General features: G+C 41.7%; 6 protein-coding genes and 2 long non-coding RNA genes across 10 annotated transcripts; 4 read left to right on the plus strand and 4 right to left on the minus strand.

Moving 5' to 3' along the window:
• The first annotated feature begins 67 nt into the window (after positions 1-67).
• LOC124329123 (lachesin-like) lies at positions 68-17,542 on the plus strand. Of its 3 annotated transcripts, none has more exons than XM_046788149.1 (10): positions 68-517; positions 14,765-14,898; positions 15,309-15,443; positions 15,523-15,598; positions 15,678-15,842; positions 15,907-16,032; positions 16,169-16,474; positions 16,541-16,582; positions 16,648-16,818; positions 16,895-17,542. In XM_046788149.1, the coding sequence occupies exons 1-10, from the start codon at positions 502-504 to the stop codon at positions 16,963-16,965; spliced, it is 1,242 nt and encodes a 413-aa protein (XP_046644105.1). In that variant the 5' UTR covers positions 68-501; the 3' UTR covers positions 16,966-17,542. The 3 variants fall into 3 exon arrangements, with proteins under 3 accessions (XP_046644105.1, XP_046644104.1, XP_046644103.1); XM_046788148.1 differs by lacking the exon at positions 68-517 and adding an exon at positions 8,420-8,992 and having other exon boundaries at positions 16,651-16,818; XM_046788147.1 differs by lacking the exon at positions 68-517 and adding an exon at positions 8,423-8,992.
• On the minus strand, positions 17,281-18,783 carry LOC124329191. The gene is made up of 5 exons (XM_046788244.1): positions 18,472-18,783; positions 18,240-18,398; positions 18,031-18,151; positions 17,786-17,961; positions 17,281-17,645 (listed from the first exon to the last, which is right to left on the minus strand). The coding sequence occupies exons 1-5, from the start codon at positions 18,634-18,636 to the stop codon at positions 17,568-17,570; spliced, it is 699 nt and encodes a 232-aa protein (XP_046644200.1). The 5' UTR covers positions 18,637-18,783; the 3' UTR covers positions 17,281-17,567.
• A 254-nt stretch (positions 18,784-19,037) lies between these two features.
• LOC124329180 (DNA-3-methyladenine glycosylase-like) lies at positions 19,038-20,074 on the minus strand. The gene has a single exon (XM_046788228.1). The coding sequence runs from the start codon at positions 19,983-19,985 to the stop codon at positions 19,140-19,142; it is 846 nt and encodes a 281-aa protein (XP_046644184.1). The 5' UTR covers positions 19,986-20,074; the 3' UTR covers positions 19,038-19,139.
• Positions 20,075-20,112: 38 nt separating this feature from the next.
• LOC124329190 (28S ribosomal protein S7, mitochondrial-like) lies at positions 20,113-21,122 on the minus strand. The gene is made up of 4 exons (XM_046788243.1): positions 20,991-21,122; positions 20,741-20,926; positions 20,618-20,681; positions 20,113-20,545 (listed from the first exon to the last, which is right to left on the minus strand). Exons 1-4 carry the CDS (start codon positions 21,050-21,052, stop codon positions 20,156-20,158), a joined length of 702 nt encoding a protein of 233 aa, XP_046644199.1. The 5' UTR covers positions 21,053-21,122; the 3' UTR covers positions 20,113-20,155.
• Positions 21,116-22,952, plus strand: LOC124329140. The gene is made up of 6 exons (XM_046788176.1): positions 21,116-21,449; positions 21,519-21,965; positions 22,028-22,116; positions 22,174-22,395; positions 22,455-22,524; positions 22,587-22,952. Exons 1-6 carry the CDS (start codon positions 21,282-21,284, stop codon positions 22,743-22,745), a joined length of 1,155 nt encoding a protein of 384 aa, XP_046644132.1. The 5' UTR covers positions 21,116-21,281; the 3' UTR covers positions 22,746-22,952.
• On the minus strand, positions 22,874-24,392 carry LOC124329176 (phytanoyl-CoA dioxygenase domain-containing protein 1-like). Its single transcript, XM_046788222.1, has 7 exons — positions 24,200-24,392; positions 23,978-24,124; positions 23,777-23,899; positions 23,600-23,706; positions 23,497-23,531; positions 23,186-23,431; positions 22,874-23,128 (listed from the first exon to the last, which is right to left on the minus strand). The coding sequence occupies exons 1-7, from the start codon at positions 24,230-24,232 to the stop codon at positions 22,953-22,955; spliced, it is 867 nt and encodes a 288-aa protein (XP_046644178.1). The 5' UTR covers positions 24,233-24,392; the 3' UTR covers positions 22,874-22,952.
• Positions 23,124-23,395, plus strand: LOC124329270. Its single transcript, XR_006916717.1, has 2 exons — positions 23,124-23,260; positions 23,321-23,395. It is a non-coding gene; the product is annotated as an uncharacterized LOC124329270 (long non-coding RNA).
• A 1,035-nt stretch (positions 24,393-25,427) lies between the features above and the next one.
• Positions 25,428-26,189, plus strand: LOC124329249. Its single transcript, XR_006916662.1, has 3 exons — positions 25,428-25,492; positions 25,586-25,841; positions 25,903-26,189. It is a non-coding gene; the product is annotated as an uncharacterized LOC124329249 (long non-coding RNA).
• Positions 26,190-26,793: the final 604 nt, after the last annotated feature.

The following is a 26,793-nucleotide window of genomic DNA, read 5'->3' on the forward strand; positions in this document are numbered from 1 at the left end:
GTGTTTGGGGATCTAAGGCTGTGTGCCTATATATTCGGCATGCCGCAAATAATCGTGGTTAATGTTCAACCCGATAGTATGTTTCGTTTCACGAGGAATTAACTACCAATTTGATGAAATTATAGCGTTTTCATGCAGCAATAACAGGTTCAATAATTCGTTTGCTAAACTTGTTAACAACCTGTAATTAGGGTGATTTTTACTTTTTAAGTTTGGCACAAAAGTGGCCATTTCAAAGAATTGCAACGCCGTCTGCTAGTTTGAGTGCACATATACACACGAGAAAGTTTTTAGCTATGTGTGTTCTTTTCGTCTGGTGAATGCCATAACTTTTGAATTTTTGATGTTTGAATATCGTTCTGAAGCGATCAATAACATGCAGACTGAAAGAGTGAATGCTGAATAAGTTATCTCTTCATGGGATTCTACTTTCTGTTGAAAGCCTGTTGACAGAAAACGTTCGCCGACCCGATCTGCTGCCGACTGCCATGCCGTTTTTCAATGGCCGATCGAACAAGTAAGTTCTTACTGCTCTACCACTTTCCGTTATCCTGTAATTTCCAAGTGCTCTACATAAATTCAATTTCGATAGCACTGGGGGTTTCGTAGCTGAAAAGTAACAATAGCTCGCCAATTACGAATGTCAGGTTATGTGTTTAGAAAGTTAACGTTTGATGAAAGCAAGGTGCAATCTGAGCAGGAAATCGAGTTGGTACATTCAGAGTTATTCTCCATCTGTTTCTTCTCACACGTCGGAAATGGAATATGAAAAGCGACTTTTTCTCTCTGTATACATGTTGTGTCTCATCCGGGTGTGTTGGAAGGCCAAAATACAATCACAGAAAAATGGCGCCTGCGACAGCTGGCCAAACGCTGACCGGAAGTATAGAGATGTGCTAATCTTTTTTCACATCCTAAACGTCATCAGACACGGAACAAGTCTTCTCCCCCCTTATCACAGTAGAAGCCCAAAGTGATACTTGTTCCGGCAGATAGGAAATGAATAACGCACGTCTGTCAGTACATAGTACAGCCAACGGTTGTCTATACACGCAAACGCTAGGTCGTAGGTTGACATTATTCGGGGCTCTCGATTCAATCAAATGGATTTTTGTCGATTGCCTCTACGATAAGCTCCTCTGTTCCTTACGTTAGAAAAAGGAATCCATTTCATCGCCAAATAAAATAAGAAAAAGAATTTTCAACGTAAAAGTAATAACTGGACGAAATGTAGTACATCTTCTTCTTTTTTGAAACGAAAATGGCTTCATTCTTTTTCAAATATTTTTTCTGACTTGAACGGCACGAGGGCGTTGGTAAAGAGAGGCGCTTTTCAATTGTCTAATGCACGCTCTCTCTCTCTCGGCGGGAGTCACTTTTTTTTTCTATTATTCCGCCGTGTTCTTTTATTTCAATGCGCTTTTTGTGCAGTTTGTGCAGTTTTTGTTTTAGACTTTCTTTCAATGGGAAAAAAGGTCGAGAGAGTGACAGTACCATCTGGCGAGTTGAGATGGTGACCATTTATTTTGTCTTTTTTTAAATTTATTATTATTACCCAATATTCGATTTTTCTATTCTTCCACCCACCGACGAACCCATTTTTCATTCGGGAAACTCCTCCTCCTCCCCCCCATGAGAGTCTTTTGTATGTGTTCACATATTCAATCGCCCCATTCCAAAGACGTCCGGAGGTAGGGTGGAAAAAACTTTTGCTGTGCGTGCGGATGGATTCCGGTTATGTCTCTCTCTTTTCTGCCCCCACCGATGATATTCTTCCCCTGTTTCCTCCTCCCCCTTATAACACCGATCCGACTGTAGACAGTCTGAAACGACCGATGGTGCATAGTACTTCGGTTAGGTTATACAAAGACTCCGACCGAACAACAATATCGAAAGATATCGTCGATATTCCGCTCACCCCACTTGACCTCCCCTCATCCGTTTGACTCGATCACTATTATACTGCCTCTTATCTTTTTCCCTATTTGACTCGTGTATAATGCACGGGCGACTCGTGTGTATGTGTTCCTACTCGTCTTTTATTGCATATCTCCTCCCCCCTCTGGCTGCTGCTGCTCCCAGCTGTGCTTCATCGACACTTTGCTTCACACTGGGTAGGAAAAATAAAATCAAAATCCGAGCGTGTCAAGCTCATCATTCCGCCGTCGCGAATATTAACAACTGCTGTTGTGCGTACTTGTAAATCCGGGAAAAAGAGAATAAGGAAAAGAGCCAAAAAATAAAGGTTGACAGATGAAATGGTGACGTCACGAGGATATATAACTTATGGAGCGGCAGGAGATATTTGAAAAATGACAAATAACGCAGAAAAAGAAACTTCCGCTCGATTGATTCCTTTTTTGGCGGGAAACGTTCTCTACGCCCCGCCGTTATTGCTATTGCAAATAAATGCGTGACAAAAATAAAAGGCTATAAGAACAACCCTTACCAGGGTTCTCTTGTGTTGGCTCGTGAGGACAATCGGCCATTGTTTCCCGAAACCTTTTTCTACTGGCGACATTTTCTTTATTAACATTTCGGCCATTGAAAAATGTTGAAAAAGATTTGTTGAATAAATCATAATTCGGGATCGTTGGTCGATTACGTTGGAAAGGGGAAGGAATTGTTTGAACTGATGGTGTCGGATGGCGACGATCTTAATCACCCCCAAAGATCGTGTGACCGTGCCACACACCGAACAAACACGTCGGCGGAAATGGTGTAGAATTGTTCGATCGATATCGGGCACTCATCACCGTCTTTATCCAATAAGACGCCAAGGATCGCATTTCACAGTTGGGGACTGGAACTAGGGTGTGTGTTATTGTTGCCGAACCCAATCCCCCCCCCCCTATAAACGCACATCCAGCGAGCCATCTTGGACTGGGGTTGAACAATGGGTCCATCAAATGCGTTTGTAATCGTGTCGTTCTATTATTACCGTGCAAGGGAGAAGAGGAGGGGATTTTTTTCAATTTCAAACTGGGGTGGATGCCACTCGTCTTTCAGGTGCCATCGCAGCGAAATAAAAATAAAAAAATTCTTTAGAGCATCTCTCTGGCAGTAGGAAAAAAGTTGGTAATAAAATCCAGGCGACACACTTTGCGGGGTATTCATGAAATATGTAGCGCCAAATCAGCACAAAAATGGGAAACCGAAATATTTCGGGACAACTTTTTTTTCAATATTTCTGAGAGTCTGAAAAGACTCGATTGTTTCCCGCATTTCAATCGTCATTTCAGCGCCTTGACAAAAGGACTCGGGACACTTTTTCTTTTTCCGGATGCTGAGTCGACTTGATTGGCTTCCCGCTTTTCACGCCACGGGCGGATGTACTTGAACATGTTTGGCTGAGTCAATTCCTTTTATTTTTATTTTTTAATTTTCGCCAGAATAAAAAAAAAAGGCGATGAGATAATGAAATCCCATCGGTTGGTCATCAACTGATTGAAGAGTTTTGAGAGGATTAGCGCTGGTGCGTGAAACGAACGTCTAGCTGTGTGAAAATGGATCGTGTTATCCGCCAGAGTGTTTCCTTTTTTCTTCTTTTTCTTCTTCGCTGTTGTTGTTGTTGTTGTTTTCTCGACTTGTGTGTGTCTCTCTCTACACCAACGCCCTATAGAAACAACAGTCCATACGTAACGCGCACACACACGACGGGACGGCGGTATAGCTGAGCACAGAGAGGGCGAGCGTGCGCGATCAATTAACTACTCTACAGCACCGCGGGGAAATCAAACGTATGTTTCCCTCCCTCCTCCCTTCGACCAAAAGGGGGTGGGGAGGTACACGCAAGAGTTTCTCGAGGAAAATAGAAAAAAAGAACTGAGAAGGTTCTTACGTATATAAATATATCTAATACTTTATCCTATAGAGTACGTATAGACTATATATATGTTCACGGAGCCGAGACACACCCCATGTACACATATAAGACCCTCGTCTTCTTCACCCGGTCTCTCTCTCTCTCTGTGTGTGTGTGTATACCATTTCATCTGTATATAGACTTGCGGGATTCCAGGGGGCCTGGGAGAAGAAGAAGAAAAAAAGAGAACGGTGGTAAGGGGGGGGGGGGAGGTTAATTCCCGAAGGTGTTTGCCCACCAGTCGCCAGGGTCTGCTGTGTCATTGGCAAGGAATGGGAGGAAGGAAGGTCGACCAGGCGTGTCACGAACTTGCGATCACGAACAAATCGATTTAGCCTCCCCGAAGAAAAATAAGTCGTGTAAAGAGTCCAGTTGTCCTAGCAGACCACAAAAACAAAAAGGAAAAAAGGGAAAAATAGAAAAGGTGGTGAATCCCCTGGATCACTGGTTTTAAAAAAAATATCAACTGGACATGTCTTGCTGCTGTCTTACGGGGTAGGATTACCAACCAAATGGGGTCCGAAAAAGGTCATCGGGCTATACAAACCCACCACTACTGTTGTCTCCCCAAAATAAAGGAAGGGTGAGAATCCTTTGGTTGGAATAACCCGTAAACTTTGACTGTTGGCACGCGTGACAGGACGGACTCAAAGTTAATTGAAAAATGATGGACTGGGGCTTTATTATTTTCTTTCTCGGTTGCACACACACACACACACACGTGTAAAGGGGATGAAGAGAGAGAGTGAGGCCGTGGTGTAGAGTGAATAAGACACATATCAACTCCTGCTGCTGCTGCTGCTGTTGCCCCACTATTGGGACGTAGGACTTAAGTAGCAGCTGCTCCGGCATCATCATCACCGTGTGTGTGTATGTGTGTGCCATGGGGTTTTGATGGGATTGGTGCGGCGGCAGCGGGAGCCGAGAGATCATCCAGACGGGCTCCCCACCCATCCACCCACTTTGCAACACGGAACCTCCATTAACCTTAATCTCTCTGCTAACGGTCTTGTTGCAAACTGGTGGGGGAATAATACATATCCAGGGCTTTCCATTTTCCCCCACCCAACGAAAGCCAATCAACATCCAAATGCTGTCGTTGGTTATTGTCGACCTTTTGCACAGTATAGATACCTATAGCAGTGTGTGCAAGGGCCGGAATCGATAGCAAGGCCGGAAGTGACGAAGTACTTGTACGAGTCCCAAGTTTGCTCGTGTGTTTTAAATGTCGCGGGCTTTTGTTCAACTTGTTTTCGTTGGGTGGAGGAGGAGGAGGAGGAAAGACGCCCACCCACACACACACTTACGGCATGTCGTTTGAATATCCCGCGTGTGTAATCTCTGCCGCGCGGTTACATTATGACTCTAACGGGCAATTGTCGATTGCGTATTTGAGAGTAGTGCAAACACTTATTTATCCCATTTACCTCTCGTAGATTTAACAAGGGGGAAATTTACTCAAAAGAAAAAGTCAATACAGTAAATCAAAGCAGTTTGAAGCTTTTAGGACTGTTGCCTAGAAACCGGGATCTATCTACGTAAGTTCTTGCTTTTTTTAAAAAAAAAATGACTCGATTGTTTTACCCGGCGAACCAGAAAAAGAAAAATACTAAGGGACTCTGCCATAACGGCGTAATTCCTACAAAAGTCAATTGAAAAAATCGTCAACCATTTCTTCTTTTTTCGAATAAAGTTTAGCCATTCTTTGGTATAACGAGGATATTGATTTATTCACGCGACTTGTAGCTTTGTTGAAGCCGAAGCCAGTCGGTACGAAAAATACAAAAGTTGATTTTCTTATTTTCTCCGACTGGAAAAGTTAAAAGATTAAACTTTGCTGGTTCGGCTTCTCTTCTCTTCTTTTAAAAAAGAAATGAAACACGCTGCCGGTATGGGTCCACAAGAAAGAATTAAATATTCAAAATTTCCTCCCCGCAAAAAATTGAAAAACGATTCACCAAAGAAATGGCGATTAACATCTTTGCGATGTTGCCTGACTTTCAAATTTTTTCTTTTCTCGTTTGCTCGTAATGTACCTCGTTTATTGATATCTATGTTGCATCCGCGCTCGGATGAATGGACATATATGAGGGATGGTTTATGGGTCAGGAAATGTCTACCACCACACACACTCCGGGATGGACTAGTAGAACATATAATATAATAAGATGCGGTCTGTCTCTAGCTCATATCTTCTTGTGGGCATATTTTGTGTGTGAGGTTAAGTCCGAGCCGGGCGAGTCCCTGCCACCTTTGGCCGCCGCAAAACAGCCGCATCAGAGAGCATCACACGACTGACATCGTTTTTCTCCCTCGGCCGTCGTCTAAAGCATGATACACGACTCCCACAAGGATTCTCTCTCTCTCTCCCGAACCTCCAAGTATTTTCTTCTTTCCCTTTTATGCATTTCGTTCGCCAGAGATCAGCTCCGTAATACGCAGTCGCCATCTTTTTTTTTCGCTTTCTCCTCACAGTCTTGGAGGCAATAATAGAATAATACATGTATTTATATACTCGACTGCAATGTGTTGTATATTTACTACATGTCCGGACCCCTTATATTATCTACTATTATCCCCCCCCCCCGTCTTTTTTTTATTTCATTTTCTCGTATTTTTTGGGCGGCCCCGCCTTTTTGGCCTTTGCCGTTTTTATGTAGTGTGCCATACACGAATGAGATGAACCTCATACAGCAGAGACACTTGATATTTATAGTAGGCCGCTTATTTTTTTCTCTCTGCTGTATTATTCCATGTCGTCGTCCTTTCTTGTGATGATGTAGTCAGGAAATAAGAGAAACAAGTCGGCCCGTGTAGCCTATATAATACGACGAATACGACCACTAACCCGTAAAGACCTTGACTGCGCGGTGCTGCTGCTGGTGGCTCTGATGAATCGGACAGCGATGAGAAACGCACCACAGCCCATTTTACTCTCTTAGACTCTGCTGTGTCGACCTGATTTATGTGAATTCTAACCCCCACGCCCCATTTCTTTTCGGGCCGCACACACACACGAATACATGTACTAACTCGTATTACTGCTCTCTATGCTTTTGAATAGATAAGAGTTTGACTACAAATAAAAGAAAATCGGAGGGAAATTTAATCAAGCCAGCCACAAGCTTCTCGCGCAAGTTTGACTTTTTTTAGACGGAAATACTCCCGAGATGTAACGTAGATCGGAAGATGCTCATTTAAAAAACAATACGACCCCGCCCACTTTCAAATCTTTGATGGTGGCGCCGATGAATTTTTCAGAATTCAATGACTGCGGGAAAAATTCGTCCCATTTTTTTTTTCTTTTCCTATCTCCCACCGGATTATTATTTTTGCACGTCCGGTCCGGTCATCAGGTCATTGGCACGGGATGGTGAAAAAACAATTTCGTTTGAATATTTTTGTAGTTTTTTTTTTTGGGGGGGGGGGGGACTATTCGTTGTCGTTTTGATGTTGGATTCTACATGCGCACGTCAACATTTAGATGCTAGACTATGTAGTTGATCTAATCTTGATGAGTGGCTGACGTGCGCTGGCCATCCACACGCCGTGGCGGCGCGTGAACCGCATAAATGTCCGTCAACACTCGACACGCAGCATTTGACACACTTTTTTTCTTTTTTTTTTGCGGGCGGCCTTATTATACATTTAGCGTGAATATTTAACAGGAAAAGCTTTTCCCCATTTGGCGCGGGAAATTCGAAAATTTTGAAAATCATTGTGTCGCGCGGTGGCAACTTGGTTATTTCACGCTCTAATTTTAGGATTAGTTTTACGTGACGCCCTTTTTTTCTTTTTTCATCTTTTTCACCCCTCGAGGTGGTGACGACGACCGAGCGACCGATTGATCATTACTCACGACGCTTTTACTTCCCGACCGCTCTAAAAAAGATAAAAAAAAAAAAAGAAAAGTTGCGGCTTGTTATGAGAAACGAATGGAATTCCAGGCAGGCAGATGATGGAAGAGGACACTGGGATGTGCGCCGTGCATCCAACAACTGCCGGCAGACATTTTTCTTTTCGTCCTGGCAGTCACAGTCAGTCCCGCCGCCTGTTGTGTGATTTTCCGGTCATTTATTTCATGATCCCTTTTCCTTTCAAAGCAGCAGCAACTTTCCAACCCTATAACATGTGCACACACACTCCATTTTTTTCGTGAAAAATAAATCAAACATCCAAGTTTGCGGCTAGAAATAGCGGGACAAGAAAAAAGAAGAGTGTCGTCGTCGTGATATGATTGGATGATGATGTCCTTTTTGGATCGCAACTTGTTCGGGGTTGGACAGTTCTCATTAAGATGTCGGTGACATCCGCGCCGTTGATTTTTCCTGCCATGGGCTGAGGGGGAAGGGGGGGGGGGGGGAGCAAAAAAGTGTCAAAAAGTGGGTGGCCGGTAAAGGTGAGCCGCCAGGGACGGGAGATAATATAAAAGTTGTAGAAGAAGAAGAATAAAATGAGATGATTAGATTCTGAACGCGGATCGTTCCACACGACCGCTACCGAAAATGACTAGTGTCTCTCGCGTCGACCTTTTTTTCAGGAGGTGTAAGGAGCATGCGCCAGGAGCCAGGGACTATATGCTATTAACCACCCACTGTGTGTGTGTGTGTGTGTGTGTATTATAAGTCATCCAGCCGTTCCGTGTCTCTCTCTCCCCCTTTCTATCCTTGTACATGTTTGACTTTTAGGGGGTGGGGGAGTTGCTCCTCGTGTGTTGGTACACACTACATATATATCCCTTGCTTCCAGTCGAGTTCCAATCCGTTATCGTCCTCGCTCACAGTCAGACGTGTATACACGTACAAAAGTCTCTCTCTATCCATCTGTTTGTCCCGAGTCCCGCCGGTTTTTTCTTTTTTTTCCCACGCGCTGCGTTTTACGTCATCGGCCAGTTTTCTCTTTTTTCTCCAGCTTATTGCTTCACCAGTTTTTTGTTTTATCGCCTTTTGGGGGGGGTTTGTTTGTTTGTTTATTATTTGATACAAAATCAAAAAGAAATCAAAAGTTTTTGAAATACTTGGCGCCGCCCGAGGGGATATGCTACGGCTATAAGCGACGGTTCGAGGATGACGATCGAGATTTTGATCGCCTTTCATTTGTTACTTCAATTGTCGACGACTGTTTGCGGTAAGTCTCTTTTTCTTTTCTTTTTTTTTCGTGCAGAAACCTTTTTTCGCCCGCCGTTGCAGCAAATCACGCACGCCAAAGTTGGTTCCTTTGGTTCGTGATTTTTTTTCATTTTTTCAAAAGAGGTCGTGCGGGTGGATTTAGGTAATGTTGGCCATTTTTTGGGCTGAAATATCACAAAAGGAGGGGAAGCCCAAGTTGACCTCGGTACCGAATGAAAAGGAAAAGGAAAGAATGGCTGTGAGACACTTGTAGGATTCCTTTCTCCGGTTATCCGGTCCTACAGCAGCAGCACTATATTTCTAGACTACATATAGTAGTAGCCTACAGTTACCATAGACTGCCCTGTGCTATGAGTATGAGTTAGGAAGCGGGGGAGGAGGAGGCATGTATATAGTCTGGTCGGCGGCTATTCGATTCACATCAAACGCTCTTTTCCCTTCTTCTTTTTCCTTCTTCAATTGTGTGTGTTCCGGTTGCAATAAGAAGAGCGGTTGGCATACATGCACGACTAGGATCGGATTGCGTCCGAGCTAATAACAAAATAATACATCAGCGAGCAGAGAGGAACAAGACCTACAATAACAAGCGCCTCCCTCCACCCCCCACCCCCCACCAGAAAAAGAGAAAAGAATCTCGAATTCAAAGAAGGATTCTTCCTGGGCGGGTTGTTGGCCTCTCCTAATCATGCCTAGAGAGAGAGTCTCCTTTTTTTTGGTCCAGGTTAGGTATTTATGTTACACACACACACAGAGCAGTTAGACGAGATGTTTTTATTTACTTATTCAACATGGGCCTGCCCGTTTTCTTCTATTTGGGATTTGTCTTCCATTAATTGAGTCTCGTCCGCTTCTGATTTATGTATAGACTTTAAGAGCCTTTTCTCTTAACTGCCTAGTCTCTCTCTACGTCTAGTTCCCCCTACTCCTCCTTTGGGCGAAGGGGGGTAGGTACTACACCTTAATGCACGTAACAACGGGGCCGGGCAAACACACAAATATTGTACAGCTCAACTGGGGCTCTGCTGGGGCTGCGATCGTACGAGCAAAATGTTCATGTGCAATGTCTCAATATCAAGTCGCTCTCTTGTCAGATCGTCGTCGAGAGTCTAAGAGGCTTAATAACGTTCCCTTGTTGTCTTTAGTCAGGAGCACACACACATAAGTCAGTTTACGGCATATATTGACAGAATGGAGGAAGAAGGAGGAGAACAACTCCCAACAAAAGAGGGTGGGGATTTCTTATCTTGAAAAGTTGATCGTTTCCCCCCCATTTTTATTTTCATTTTCATTTTTTGACTGTTTGATGGCGTATGAATTTTGATGATTTATTCTCCCATTCTTCTTCTTTCTGGGACGCGCAACTTGTTGTTAAAAATACGCCGACGGGGGAATTCATTATATACGTGCAACATCATCAGCCGATAGGATCGGCAGCGCACAACAGCTCGCGCACGACAATACAGGAAACAAAAGAAAAACCTTCCCAAAATCTTTTTATATTTCTTTTCTTCATGACGCTGCAATCTTTTTCAGGCATTTTCGGTACATAATAACCAATCAACGAAGGTCGGAAGTCCCCCGCTCATTTTTAATAGCGTCCCGACGGCCCGCAATTTTGATTTCCGCCCTTTGAAAATTGCGCCAATGTCGTGCAGCTTTTACGATAGGAAACTTTTTTTTTTTTCCTATCGAGAATATCACCTCACTAATTGTATTGATTGGTCCTTTCTCTCTCTACAGCAGTGACTATAGATGTAATTTATACACACTGGCAATCCGGTATGCTATATAGAGAAGAAACGAAAGTTGCCTTTGCTCTTCCGTTCGTTCTCAACTTGTTGGGAACGGCTACTTTTGGGTCCCATTATTCTGGCCCCCGTGTGTGTGCCATATATATAGAGAGAGATTGGCTATATCACTTATTATTTTGGACTTGTTGTTGTCGCAACCAGAAGGTCCTCCCTTGTATACCCACGCCTGTCGGATAAAATTGAGAGATCCCTGCTCAAATCCCTGGAACGGGATCTGATGGCTGGAAATGCGCGGATAATGACGCAGACGGCAAATGGCCCGCTCGATTCAAATCCCGTCCATCCTCGCGACTCATTTCTGACGGCCGCCAAAATGCAGAGAGATGACGTCAAGTTGAGTTTAACAGCCTCTAAGCGATGTCTATTAAAACAACTGCCTGGACATCTCTGGATGGATGGATCAGATGCATTTTCTCCTGGGAACAATCGGCTTTGATTTCCAGTCGCTTGATTGGCCACTGTTTGCATTCAATGCAATAAGGGATAGGGATAATAGCCTGCGCCTGCCGCCGCTCGTTTGATACTCGATGGGACAAGATCAAGAGCCCCGTAAGTGCCAAAGCAAATCATCCCGCACGCATCAGCCGACAGAAACAGCAAAGAGAAAAAATAACAACGGAATGGGGGGGTAGATAATGTGCGTACATACGAAATCAACGCGACGGGAATAACCAAGCGCCAAATAGGAACGTCAATAAATAGGTAACCGAATAAGCCTCCCCTAAAAATAAAAATAAAAAGTGTCGTCGAGCTACTTTGTCCTTTTCAAAAGGCCACCGCCGACGCCGCCGCCTCCGCCCACGTTCGATATCAAATAAAAAGAGACAAACGGGTGGTGGTGGTGGTGGGTGGGTGGGAGGCTAAAGAATTTAGATATTTACCACCCTATCCTGCGAGTTGACTATTTTATTGATTTTTATTTTTCTTCTCTCTTTTCTGTGTGGTTTTGGTCTTCTTCTTCTTGGCTATCCACTCTTTTAGTTGTCTGCGTGTATAATGCCGTTTTTATGCGAGCCTCATTGGCTCTTCTTCTTCTTCTTCTTTTGTCGGACCGTTTCAAAAGGCAAATTTGAAACTAGCAACTGCTCAGCTCTTTTTTTTAATTATTATTCCTCGCTCTCCAGGCGGATTTGGAAACAGAGATATGCGGTGATGATGTTGTTGTTGTTGTTGTTTGTTGTTACATTGTGCGGCTCTATAGACTCTGACGATCTTGATACCAAGTCGCGGACTCTATACAAACACACACACACTGTGCGTGATGTGTGCGGCTCGGCGGATGCGTTAATAAACCATTGTGTTCATCAGACCGCAAAGTTGAGATAGCGCCAGACACAGCGACTCTCCTTGGTCTTGTGTAAACCTGCTGGGCCAGCACATCTCTCTCTCCCCCTCCCTCCACGGGATGCTTAGATATTGTCGGAGAAGAGAAATGGATCTAATCATTTCTAATCAGCTTTTTTTTAAACCCAAAAATAGAAGAAGAAGAATAAAACACCTTATGCATTATTTTGAGTAGCATTAATCGTGTTCACAGCGAACTCTTTTATCCGGTGTAAAAATAAAACGACAGTTGAATAAGAAACGAGGCAATCTTGGTCTATAGCATCACAATTCGGTCGGTATTATCCAGGGAACATGGCCATTTGGTTTTATCCTCATCCGATTTGACAAATACCTTGGAAGAAACCAAAAATATTCCATTTTTATTTTTCGTTTTTATTTTAATGAATATTTTTCGTTTTAAAAAGAAGACGACGTGGAGCACACTGGCCGGCCAGAAAATTGAAAGTCACCTCCTCCATTGGTTCAAGTTGAAATCTGTCACTTTGCTATTATTATATTACTTTTTATTTTTCATCTTTTTTGACGTTTGCCGGCCCGACAATTTAATGGATTACGTCTTTCTCTCTGTCCCCGGCACCCAGCTCTTTTCCCCCCGTGTGTGTGTGTGTGTCTGCCCAGTTCGATCCTTTTTTAGATATGTCTAGAGAGATAGAATCCTATATATATATATGATAGTCTGTTGTAGAAACTGACTCTGTTTTCTCTTCTTCTTCTTTAACTTTTTGAGAAACATCTTTGGGGGTCGTATCGTTCTAATGTTTCTATCGATCCAACCCTACACCATTTCTTTTTTTCGGCTCCAGTTTGGATCAAGAAAAGAGAAGAAGAAAATAAAGTTTGAATCATGTTCAGTCAACGTTGACTGCAAATTGAAATGGCCCTGTTAGCAGACGAGTAGTATTGATACTTGCGTTTTCCCGACACTTTTTGGGGAGCCGGCCGCCGCCGCTATACAAGACACGGTCGTGTGCTTCAAGTTTTTCGGGCCCCTTTTGATGACGGACTAACTGCGGAGAGTTTTTTCTTCTTCCTAGAAATAGACTGAAACTGTTGATAATATGAAGAAGCGGTACAAAAGGCAAACTTTTGACTTGGATAAGATTTTCTCGGGAAAGAATTTTTCTTCTTTTCATTTCACGCCCTTTTTCCAAACGGAGCGATATCATTTCTCTTTCGTCTACGTTTTTTGGTTTTTGAGAAAATAGAAAAAAAGAAAAAAAATGTTTTTTTGGCCGCTAACTGACGCGGTTCTGCTTTTTCAACTGCGGCGCTACTATATTTACATCCGATGATGGGCTAGTTTGTCCTCACGCCACGCATTCCGACGCTGTTGGCGCGCACTCTCTCGAATTTCAAATCTGTCTCATTTGACACAAAAAAGAGTAAAATAACTGGGCGCGCCGCTGCGACATTTCTGCTCCTGCTGGGGCTGCCTTTTTGGGGATGGAAAATTCATTTTTTAGTTGTTGTTTGTTGAATGATGAAAAACATCAGCCCAGTCGGCTGAGGAATGAAAGATGAGGGTCCCGAAGTTGATAGGGAGCGCGAGAGTCCCCTTGGAATGAAATAACCCAGGTCTCGTAAATATAGCTCTCGATACACATTTCCCAAGGCAATGCTGCCTGGACTGGGCGCCTGGCCATTTGAATTGCCATTTAACGAGGAGCAGATGTTCACGCTCAGCTCGGCAGTTGAGAAAAAAGGAGCGAGGACGGCACTGTGGAAATAATTCACCATTTTTCAATCGAGAAAAGAAGAAGATGAGAATGAAAGAAGAGAGTCGCAGGTGTTGCCTAACAAGGATCTATATCCATCATCGTATACGTAAGCCATTAGATGGAAATTGTATTAAGATTTATTACTTTGCAAATGTCACGGCGGGGCGTTTCCGGCGTGAAAAAACTTGGCTTTTTGCGTGAATGGGAATCAATTATAAGAGTTTGGTAACGGTGTGGGCTGAAATAAAGTCTCGATGATGATATTATTAAAGAGATCACAAAGTTATTTAAGTTATAGATACATATATATCTTGGGTCTCGGGAGTTGCGGGTAAATAATAGAGGAGCAAAGATCTAATCGGCAGGAGTCCAAGCTGACAGTCAATTAAACGACTGTCATCGACATCATCACGGAGATTGCACGCGCTCTATAAGGGACTAACGGGACTGTCAGCATTACACAACGATATCTGTTTTTCTCATCGGGTCGCTGGCTGCTGTTGCTCCTTTTCTAGCCGCTGCGTGTTGGCTCTTCTCTCTCGGTCCCGTTTCCGTTTCCCTTTTTGGCTCCTGTGTATATACACACACACAACGACACCTCACCCCCCCCCCCCCCCCATCCTTGATTGAATCCCATCTGGGACGATCCCAACAGCTGCGATGAAGAAATAATCAAAAGTCGCATCTTCACCGAAAAAGTCTCTTTTCTTTAATATTGTTATATATATAAGACTATATAGTATTACGTCTTAGGTCGTCGTCGTCTATCTTTTCTTCTTCTTTCTCTATTTAATCTGATTATTTTGTATTTTCATCCTGCCTCCTTTTTTTATATATTTATTTATTTTTATCTCATCTTCCCATCTGCGTCGTCGTCGTCGTTTATCTCTACAGGGGCCGGTGGCATCGGGACGATCGTCGCTGGAGAGCCGGCGCCCGTTTTTCTAGAGCCTGTTAACAATGTCACGGTCGTGATTGGACGGGACATCAGCCTCACCTGCGCCGTGGACCATTTAGGACCTAATAAGGTTCCATAATAGCTTCTCTTCCTTCTTGCGCTGCTTTTTTTTTTTTCGGGCGAGCCGAGCGTAAACTGGCTTTTCTTTTGGCAAATTGACTTTGGAAAAAATAATATCACAAAAGAAAAGAAGGAGCAAACACCATTTACTTCTCGCGTCGTCATCATCTTCTTGACAATTTTCTTGATCCAATCGTTTAATCTCCAAAGAGTTTGAGATGTCGTTTCACGTTCACGCCAGTAAATTGGCTTTTCGGTAGCTTATTTCCCCGTTTATAAATTGAACCCAGCCTGTTGCTACTATATACTTCCATCCCGTATTATCCAAAAATGAAGATTGAACTTTGGTTAAAATTTTCCTTATAAAAATTTCATTTATTTATTATTATTATTTGATGGATGGATGGATGGACCCTTTAGGTGGCATGGATCCATTTGGATCGTCACATGATTGTTGCCATTCATCAACATCTTGTCACCCGCATTCCTCGCTACAGCGCCACTCACGACGCCCATAGAAACACTTGGACGCTCAATCTCCGCGGTGCTCAACCGGTTCGTTCATCAGATTCAACATTTTTTCGTTAAGAATATTATTAATAGACTTGTGATGTTAATCGAATTGCCGACGCAGGAGGATGCGGGGAGATACCTGTGCCAAGTCAACTCGAACCCGATGATAACGCAAGTTGGCATCGTCGACGTCGTCGGTATTTCAATAATTTTTTTTTTGGTTTTCTTCCGGCCGGAATAAAATTTTCCGCATCTCAAAAAATGTTTTCTCTTTAGTTCCACCAACCATTGTGGATGCTGGCAGCTCGGCTTCACACATAACAGTCCGTGAAGGATTGAGTTTGACGCTCACTTGCCGCGGTGACGGCGTTCCAGCGCCGAAAGTGACTTGGCGTCGTGAAGACGGACGTCCAATCTTCTTTGGCGACAAGAAGAAAGAAGGTGGGCAAAATGAATTGATTCGTTGATCGTCGCTTGTATTCATCAACTTTGATTTTGACTACAGCGTCGATTGAAGGCGACAGTTTGACTCTGAACAAGATTGGACGGACGGAATCGGGAGCTTATTTGTGCATCGCATCCAACGGCGTCCCACCGTCGGTTTCCAAAAGAATCTGGGTCGATGTCGAATGTGAGTTTGCCCCTTTTTATTTCCTTTTGTATCCGCCCTCCCCTGGATTGAATTAGAGAGAGAGAGAGATGGATATAGACCAGGTCAAACGAACCGGTTTGATTGTTGACTTTACTCGTTTGGGCTTTGTTGACAGTTCCGCCAATGGTTTGGGTGCCAGCTCAAATTGTCGGACTGCCGCTAGGAGGGTCAGTTACATTCGATTGTTTCACGGAAGCCCAGCCCAAGGCAATCACTTACTGGACTCGCATGACGGGCGGTCCGTCCGACTCCGACGTTGTTTTGTTGCCAAGCCGAAGGATTCACGCCGATTCGACCAGCACCGGCTATCGCACTCATATGAATTTGACCATTCAATCGTTTGAAGTCAAAGATATTGGCACCTACCGATGCGTGGCCAAAAATTCACTCGGCGAAGCGGAAGGATCGGTCCAGTTAATGGGTAAGTTGACAATAAGAATCTTAATCTAATATCATTTCATAATTTTAATTCTTTTCATTTCCATAGAAACGGAACCGGAACATTCAAATAACGAGATGATTGTAGATGGTAAGTCCAGTTAATGTCAATCTATAAATAAAAAGAATTTAATCGAGTTGTTGTAAATCTTCTAGTAGAATTTGCCAAAGATGTTCAATCACCACCGACTACCCCACAGAAAACGACAATAATTCCCCGATCGACTGTCAAGCCCAGCACCAGCACATGGCAACAAGGAAACCGTGTCCAATTCATCAGCAACAACTCGCATTCGACCGGCCGTCAATCGACGACCCGCAACTCAGGTAACACTGCCACGACAAACGACCTCGAGATGTACACAGCTGATAAAATGTGATACTGTTGATGCGTTCGATTCAGGTCCATCTCTGTTGCCGCGCTGGCCCGATGTTATGATTCTCTTGGCCGTCACCAAGTTGTTACTGTTATGAATTGAAACATCATTATGAAGAAACGTTCAGTATTTGATGTCCTCAGTCTTCAAGATTTATATTTAAAAGAAAAAGACTCAAGTCAACTTGAGACTTTTCAGCCCCGTGCTCACCGACGACATTTTGGACAAAGACAAGAAATCCCGTATACTTCTTAACTCCATTATTTGTCTTCTTGATATATTATCATCCGATTGTTTGTTTGTAAATATCAACGACCTTTTACCGGAAAATTCTGTATACATGCCAGTGAGAGAGAGAGAGACATTTGCAGTAGTCCTATTTCGCTGAATTGACGAGTTGAAACGAATGCGGTGCGACTAATGTCTTATATGTATTTAAGAATGGGACGGCGGTGCAACGTGACGGACATACTTTAAACGGTCGAACGAATCGAAAGAAAAAAGGGGGCAATGCATTTAAAACAAATTTTGAGCAACAACGTTAGGAGCGAAACGTTTTCTGTGAACAAGTCTAAAACTATTAAAGAAACGAGAAATTTTGATTGGGTTTGAAAAAGTCACTTGCTGTGGTATAGCGTCGTCGTCGTTGTCGTGAACGTGAGCAATTCTTCAGAAGAAAAAAATGGCCGGGAGAGTGTTCTACAGGTTGTTGAGGAACTCGGAAATTTGACCGATCACAACTTCCCATTTGCCGTGGATCGAAGGCTTGCATTTGATCTGTTTAAGTTAAAAAGAATTATTTTTTACTTTGTGACCTCGAGGTCTGAAAAATGTGGTGGCGTTTTGCGGGGGGGTAGGGTGAGAAAAAACAGAAAATGGTTGCGCAAAATGGCCGACTGAAAGAAAGGAGGGGTGACCTGTTCGGCGACGAGTCCCTCGGGAGTTAAACGGAATTTTGAGTAGCCAAATCCAATGGGAACAGAAATGGTGGAGATAACTTCCACGGTGTCGTCATCACTCGTCACGCAAGCCGTGATTCGGTTAGCTTTCATTACATCGGTAATGATGTACACGCTTTTAGCACCGGCCAGATCTGAAACGAAAGATGGAAACGATTGCAAAACGTGTGTCGATCAACAGTGAAAGCGTTTTCGTTACACACCGGGGATATTTTGCTTCAGGCAGAGATCTCCTTCACTCAAATTCAACGAGATGAGAAATTTGTGAGACCCTTCGACAGTCAAGTGCACCGCTTTCGAGCCCAATTCCATGTCCTTTTCCCACTGGCGAATATTGTATTTTGGAGAATAAGATTACAATGAAATTTGGTCAGAAAAAAACCAACAATTCAGCTTCTTTGATTGTTATTACCTTTTCCGAGTAATTTCCAACGTCTTCGGTGAGCGGATTCGTACTGTTGAGCAAACGGTCAAGATCGGTTTTTTCGAGCTCAATGACTTGCGAAACATGGCCGACCACATGGTAGCTCGAACGCGCCAAAGAATCTCTTATCTTCTGGCCCACATTTTCCTTGCAAGACAACACATCATTTCGCATTAATCTCCAGTTTATATCTACCTTTTGTAAAATTGAAAGGACTTACCGATTTACTCTTGACGAAAATCGAGAAAAGACCGAAATCTTCGGCGCTGGAAAGACTGGGAACCGGGACAAGATTATGGGTGGAAAGCAATTCTTTTCCAATGGAATTACGAGCGGAATGCCAAATTTGATCAAGGAAAGCTTTCTGAGTAGCCGAATTCGACATATTTGCAAAATCTGTGAACTGAAATCAAAAGTTTGAGGGACTAATTCGCAAACTTGTGGGGAGCGCGACTGCGGAGCAACTGCAACTGGAGAGTTCTGACCTTTCAATGAAGGTTAGATATGGCCGTTGTTCCTGGTGTTCTATGGGCGTAGAACACCAGCGATGAAAAATCATCAAACGAATCGTAATCGTTTCGGCCTACTCGAATACGAAATATTTTAACTATTTTGAAATTAACTGCAATTGAATTACGAAATAGGATGTTAGAAAATTTAATTGCAGAACTGTTTGGTATATTGTGATCGAGTTCTAATGGCGTCACTTTTCGAACACCGGAAATGTCCTAATTCAAACCAAAGTTTAGACAACTGTTAGTAATGAAAAAAAAAAAGGTTGGAATCTTGAACTTGATGTATTCATATTTAAACATGATCGACAGGATTCTCCTTCAAACACTTACACAGTGGATGGGGGGGAATCAACATTCAACATAACACATTATGTTATTTTCTCTTCGACTTGTCAATTATACTGACGCTTTTAGAATCATTTACGTAGAATCTCAAAGGGGCATCTATCCACTCGCCAGCTTTTTTACTTAGTCCAATTCGAGTAGACGTAATAGTAGTAAACTCCGGTTGTGGTATCCAATCTTCTATCCACATTTGGGTGGTGGGGCTAGCCATGTCCATCTTGTTCAATTCCTTCGTGATGCCGAAAGAAAGGCATAATTTGGAAGGGCCATTACACAATTGGTGTATTGGTAGAATACGACTAGTTTTCTTCTGAGCTTGAGAACGGATTTGCTGCATTAGTTCGAATCCTGACAGGGGTTCAACTGCCCGCAATAGAACTGCTGCTCCTTCTCCGCCACTAGATATGTTGAAACAGTGGTACATTCCATAGATAGAATACACGTAAATCGTTCCAGGTTTCATGAACATTGGCTCTGTACGCGCTGAACGCTTGTGGCTTGAGTGACAAGCTTTGTCCATCAAGCCCAAATATGCTTCAGTTTCCACGATTCGGCCACACACCAATTCCTTGTTATCAATCAGTCTTACTAGAACCTTACCAAGCAAGGAGGTAGCCAAAGCAGTGCTTTCTTGGTTGAAAAATTCATCTGCCAATCGAATTTTCATCGATGGTGTTATAGCAGGTAGCAGTTGGCGGTGAGTTGATTTACATTGTTTTTTTCTTTGAGGCTCATCATCGAGATGTGGTTTTTCGTCTAGGTGTTGAAAGTATACACTAGTTTTACCCATGTTCAGAACTTTATTCTTTAAAAAATTGTCATCCACCATCTTTTCTGTTAACTTTGTGAATTGTGACTTACATTCTAGCAGCATGCTTCTGTTTACAAATTCTACGTAACCGATCGTACAAGGGCATAAAGATAAAGCCCTTTCTGACTTCCTTTAATAATAACAAATCGATTAATGGAAAAACGAAAAAAATCAACATTTTTTGAAAATTTATATTGAAAACTACAAAATGAATAGAACATTTCATAGCCTAATTAGCCCCAACGATAATGAGCATACGCTCTGTTATTTTCACACTGTTTATGTAAATCTTGTTTCCTTTTAACTACTTTGCCGGTGTTGTTGAAGGCATCAATTAGTTCAACAGCAAGGCGTTCAGGAAAGTGAATCTTCCTCTCTTTTTCTCTGCACTCAAGGATCATCCATTTCATTGCAAGGAACCTGGCTCGGTTTTCTGTGATAGGGATGGGAACCTGATAAGTGGAGCCACCTCTTTTGATAGGAGTCAATTGAAGTACAGGACTGCAATTTTCTAATGCTTTATGGAAAATGGTAATGGGGTTTAATTCAATTTCAGCCCTTTCCGCATCTGTTGTTGCTTCATAGTATTTTGCAAGCTGTATTTGCTTTACTTTCATATAACCCTAAGAAACAAGTTTATTAAAATAACGATTTGAGCTGACTGTGTTATAACAATGTTAAAATATGTAATTTACCATTTCAACCAGATTTCTTGCCAACTCTTTTTGGCCTTTCACCATTACCATGTTAACAAATTTACTGAAAATTCAAAATAAAAGTGAGTAGGTTTACAGGTTATGTTGAATTAATTTACTTACCTTGTTAGATCATCATAAAAAACTGAAACATTGTGATCATTTCTGGCAGCTTTGACTGGGACAAATTCACGTTTTTTTGCTTCCCCTGATTCAATTAACTTATCCAATTGTTCAATGTTATAGACTGGCTCTTTGACAAATGGCTTATACATGCTATACGGTTGCCGAGAGAGCAGACTCAAAGACCTGGAAAAGAATTAGTGAAAGGGTTTGTATTAGTAATACCTTCTTTGGTATCAATCAGGCATACCCTAAAGAAGAATTAATTGCATTTATAGTAGGTAACGTCCGAAGTAATCCGGACAGCGACATTTTCACGGTAAAAGTTTCGTTACGACGAAAGTAAATATCGTGCCGGTATAGCAGACAGCTGGAAAATGTCGTCTGCTACTAACTTAGAAAACGTAGTTATTGGGTATAAAGCACGTTGATTGCGTGACGTATTGGTTGCATTGATGTCTCTCTCTTTCTCAAAAACAAGAAATTAGTCGTGAAGCACTCATTTCAATTAGGTTTCCTATGCAATAAAGAGAAGTTTAAAATGGCATCTGGTTTTCGCTGTCTTTCCCTCCGGGCCTCATATCCTACAACAAGCCCAATGGTTTGGACGAAAAGTAACCAGTCGATCGATTTAGTTGTAAATAATCGTGTATATGGAGCCGTTAACAAAAGTTTTAATGGAGTCCAATGCTATGTTGATAAACCAAAGGTGAATATTCTATTGTGTTATTCCATATCTTGCTACTGAGTAATATATTTAATATACTTTGCTTAACAGGCATTAGCCATCTCCCGTTTCCACAGCCTAGGAGAATTCTTTTCGAATGATAATCACATTTCTAGCAATACAGCTGACGGGCTTTTCCATATGGAATGCAGCCCAAAGATGGTTGAAAGAAACTATACAGCTCTTAGTCTGCAGCAGCATGTTCAAGCAAATGACTTTGTAAGACAATTTAAATCTAACAGCCACTTCTCTCTTGGAACTGAACAATTGGAGCACTGCCATTTAAAAATTGAAGATGCTCAACTACGACAAACTTTAACTTCAATGACTGTTGATCAATCAAGTTTTGTTGCATACTTTAGTAGTCAATTGTCCAACAATGAAAGGCTTTTGCTCTCAACTGGGACTCCTTCAAAAAATGTTTCCAACAACAGTCAAAATCAGGGATTACCAACACCATCACAGTTACAGCATGTCTTCGATGTTCTCAGCACTACAGTAGGAATCATTGATAGAATTTTTTACTAGAGTTATCAGTAATTGAAACAGTTTTTCCTTAGTTACCCAGATTGTTTATTGAACCCATGAATTACAAAATCTACAGTCCAGACATCGTTTTCGACAACCGAATTCGAGGAACACGCACAGTGTAAGAAGTTGAATTAGATAAATATTGTAACTTTAATTAAATTATTTTTATGTATAGTGGGCTGTACCATTATGTAAAACAAGTAGCACTTTTACGATGCGTTGGGCACTTGAAATATGCCTACGTTCGCTTTGAGATTTTAAAAATTACTCAACACCCAGAAGAAGGTACTATTAAAGTGCGCTGGCGCATAACCGGGATATCAGGATTGAAAGTCCTTTTGCAGTTTTGGCGCTATAAGCTATGGCAGTGGAAAGAAATACTGCAAAAACAAGAAAGGTAACCCTTATGAAGTTTTATTCCTATTCTCTGAAATTGATCGTTTCTTTTTCTCGTAGTTGGTACGATGGTTTTTCTACCTTCCAGGTAAACTCTAATGGAGTCGTCTCCCTTCATGTAGCTGACAAAGTGAGATTCATCAATTGTTTTAGTTGTATTCAATCAAACTTATTTAAATTTTTCGTTTAAAGATGATGCCTGATGACGAGAAAGTAGCTGAAACAAACAAAGGACTGCTAGCTGCAAAATTAGCACTTCTGCTGGGTCTTCTTCCTCAGCAAAATTCGAACAATTTGTCGGATGTGATGGAAAACCTGCTAATTAATTCAACTGGTAAAGATCAGGCATGAAATGCTTGTTATAGTTCCTAGTTTATATTAGAATTAAATAGCAGAAACGTGCTTCTGCTCTTCTTCTGCCAACAACCCAGGTAACTAATCTTTTCCGAAAAACCTTGGTATATAGTTTGTCAAATGGGTCTGTCATAAGTAACCTGGTGTATTGAACTCGGAAAACTAACGAGAGCATTTCAATAAATGGTCCAGATAAACTCTAAATCAGTTCTCAAATACTCCAGGAAATGGAAGATTATCAGTTGGTTGAAGCCAGTTATCCGGGGAATAGACGGTATTTTCACGCTCGATTGCGTGGAACGTGTAAATCTGTCGAGAGTTCGATGACAAATTTCGTTCGCTTTTATGAACAATTTCCCCGTGAATGAGCACCATAGAGCCTACGAAAATAAATCGTTTGAGATCAAACTGTAATTATTTTATCTAAGTAGCATTACCTTTTGGAACAGGTCCCGGTATAAATTTTGTTTCGTCATAGTCTGGATTGGGGTTTGTGTAAATAGTCAAGTTTGGTGAGCTTTGATCTGGATTACGAATAAAACGGCGACTAATCCCTTCTTTGTGTGACCCAGGAATAAACCACAGACAGCCGTTCTCTAAAGTTACATCTTCCAACGCGAACCACATGCCGACTATCTTCATGGGTTCCGTTTGAAGAAAGGTAGAATCTTGATGCGGGGAAACTGAAAGAATAAGTGAATTAAAATTAAAATTTAGCGTTTTATTAATTAAAAAATAAACGAATCACCTTCTCCTCCAATACCAGGTTGCTTAAAAATGTACCTTAGTTTAAAACAAAGAAATAGTTATCTCCTGTCAAGAATATATTTTAAAAAAAATTTTTTAATCACATGCTCTGGGCGATAGCAGGATCTTTGAATCCGATATCCCTTAGTGTATTCTTCACTTGAGTACTGAAACTCACCCGTTTGAAATCTGGATCAAGCCAATGCAATGCCTTTAAAGAGTAAGAAATTTGTTGGCCATTTTCACAGTTGAAAAAATTCGAATGAATATTGATAACGTACGTGACCAATTTTGTTAAGACAACGTTGTTTGTCGACGATCAATTCCCCCTTTTCGTTTAATGCCCCCTCTTCAAAAAAGTAGCGAATCTTGTCACCGCTCTCCATAAAGTAAGTATCACGAGCCTGCAGGTTTAACAAGCACGACATCAAAAGCGTTTTATTAAACGTATGCTATTACAGCCGACGTTTTCATTAAAATACCTGCTTAGGGGTGTCGGTGGTAGTAAAGACACTTCTGTGCTGATCTGGTTGAAAATCATCTATAATTTTTGTTATGGCCTTCTTTAAAGAAGCCACATCTTCGTCTCCCAGGAAATTCTTGACCACAAGGTATCCATCGTTGTGAAACTACGCAATAATTGTAAACAGAAATTTTTAAATTTCTCCAGGCCTGTAATTTGCTATTCAAATGTTATGCTGTACTTGTTCCACTTGATCCTGGCTGAGAAATCCCATTCTTCCCGCTTTAATCGTACTTGTAGTAACAGGACAAGATGCACAACTATTCCCGACTATTCTCTCGATCTACCAGAAGTGAATACATCAAACGCTGATCGAAACTTAAAAATGGTAAGTCACGTCTTCCCCAACTGTGTAGAGACTGAAAGAAACATTAGCATAGTCTGCTGTGCTGTTAGATAAATAAGCGCGGATAAGGCAACGAATGCCGAGGGCAAAGACTAGGGTCTGTTGTTTTTTTAGTTTTCACCCATTCTTATCGTTTCAGTAAATCAGTTCCTTCTCTTGGCAATAACCTTCATCCAATCTACTGATTTATTTGTAGCTTTGGGCATTTTAAGGTGGTTATTTCTTTCTTTTTTTAACATTTTCCGGTTTTACAAATTTCCGCCAACAACAGAATTCATTTTACGGACCATCCTTTTATTTTAGTGAAATTGAAACAAATTTCATATTTGTTATTATTTATATGTATTCAATGTACACGGAAATACTAAATGAATTTAAGCATTTTTATTGATTTATTCAAGTTAAAATAGCTATTTTTAAATATTTACAAAATTCAAATTAGCATAAGTTCAATCGCAAACAAGTAAACAACTTTATTGCGTTTTTCCTTGCTTACCTTGGCAAGATTCGTGAAATATTACATTACAATACTTTACGCATGCAATTGGAGCAGGCCTTAACATAATATTTTTTTGGTGAAAGAGGTTTCTAACAAGGCTCAACTGTGTGCACATCATGAAATGAATATGGATTGATCATGTGCTTGAAACTTAGATAAGGTTGCAGAGGAACATTTTCAAAAAAGCCGGGTGTCCTTCAAATGGTTCGAAATGGAAGATTTATTCATTCACTGAAGAAACGAGTCAAATGTCAATTGGTATAAAGTGAGTAAAGTTTAAGTTATAACCATTTGGTATTCATTTTGATAATGGTTGTTGTAGAGTATGTAGACCCATCCCCAGTAACGTCAAACTGCAGAAGGAAAGGCCAGTTTGCATGTTTTTCACTGGAAGGTCACGGATTTCATTACGCAAAACGTGTCATGCAGTGGTGTAAAGGTTGGGTGAGAACGACACGTGTTGCTTCATTATCAAGCAGGTACAATAGCCGCAAGGCTTGAGTTGAGAGGTAAGGGTGAGAAAAAGTCGTATAAAAGGAGAGAGAAAAGGCTACAGAGATCAGTCGAGTGAGCATCTCCGACACGGTAATAACTGCATCCTTCGTCGTATTACCAGTTCACAATGGTGGGTAAATATTTTGTATTCACAAGAAGTTGTGTATCAATTTTTATTTTCTTCTATTTGATAATATGCCCGAATTTTATTATTGAATATTGTTTAGTAAACTATGCCGTCTTGCTGCACTGCTGCTATTGGTTGTTGTATTGCTGATGGCTGGGTCGATCAAGGGTGTACCGATTTCTCCTGGGTATGGTGAATATCAAAAAACAGCAGCGAAAGAATACTCTACCACGCCGCCTCCTTACTAAACAACAACTTCAACACCTACTTACTATACGAAGGCCTCCAAGTACTACACTACCAAGGCTCCTGAGTATTAAACTGCAACCTACGCAGCTCCATCTTTGGAAACATGGGTAAATATTCTGTTTTTTATTTTTACATAGAGTTTCATATTTTCTATTTGTTAATTTATAGTTACAACTGAGAATTCATGTACTACACCACTAAGGCAGCGGAGTACTACACCACTAAGGCAGCGGAGTACTACACCACTAAGGCAGCGGAGTACTACACCACTAAGGCAGCGGAGTACTACACCACTAAGGCAGCGGAGTACTACACCACTAAGGCAGCGGAGACTGCGGAGTACTACACACCACAGCAGCTGCTAATTCGTACTTCGTTGAACTGGAATAAACCGAGGCTCCAGTTTACTACACTACAATCTACGCTGCTCCCAGGTACTACATCGACGAGGCTGCATATTGCATTACAACCCACGCTTCCCACCGAGGCTCCCAAGTACTACACCATTACTTATGCTACTCCCACCTAGTACAACGAAGTTCAGAAATCACTACTCTGCCCTGAGTTACTACACCACTAAGACAGCCGAATATTACACCACGAACTACGCTTCCGGATCTTACTACAAGGAGATTCCAAAATACTAGAGCCAAAATTTCTATTTGATTTTATTTACATTTGTCGGTCATCTGATCATTAGTCACTGGGAATTAATTGTTGATCTTCAATGAGAAAATAAAAATTTTGATGCGGGTAATTCTTTTGTAAGAGTTTTGTTAGTAACTTCTACTTCTTGCCTGTCAACATTGCGGCAGGTGTTTATTGGTGTTGAATTTCTTCAAAGCCAGTATCCATGTTTTGGAGCTTGGAGGTGACTACTGTGACTACTCGAGAGGACTGCCTTAGTCGCTCTGCATACGGACGTATTCGTGTGTTTTAAGGGTAGGTTATGGAAAAGACACTTGTAACTGTTGATTTTTGCAAATCTTATAGGTAAAAGGCAATTGGCTGATCTTTGTGTAAATGAAAGACTTTGAAGTTGAGAAAAAAAATATATTG

The sequence above is a fragment of the Daphnia pulicaria genome, chromosome 3 (genome assembly GCF_021234035.1).
Source record: "Daphnia pulicaria isolate SC F1-1A chromosome 3, SC_F0-13Bv2, whole genome shotgun sequence".
NCBI lineage: Eukaryota > Metazoa > Arthropoda > Branchiopoda > Diplostraca > Daphniidae > Daphnia > Daphnia pulicaria.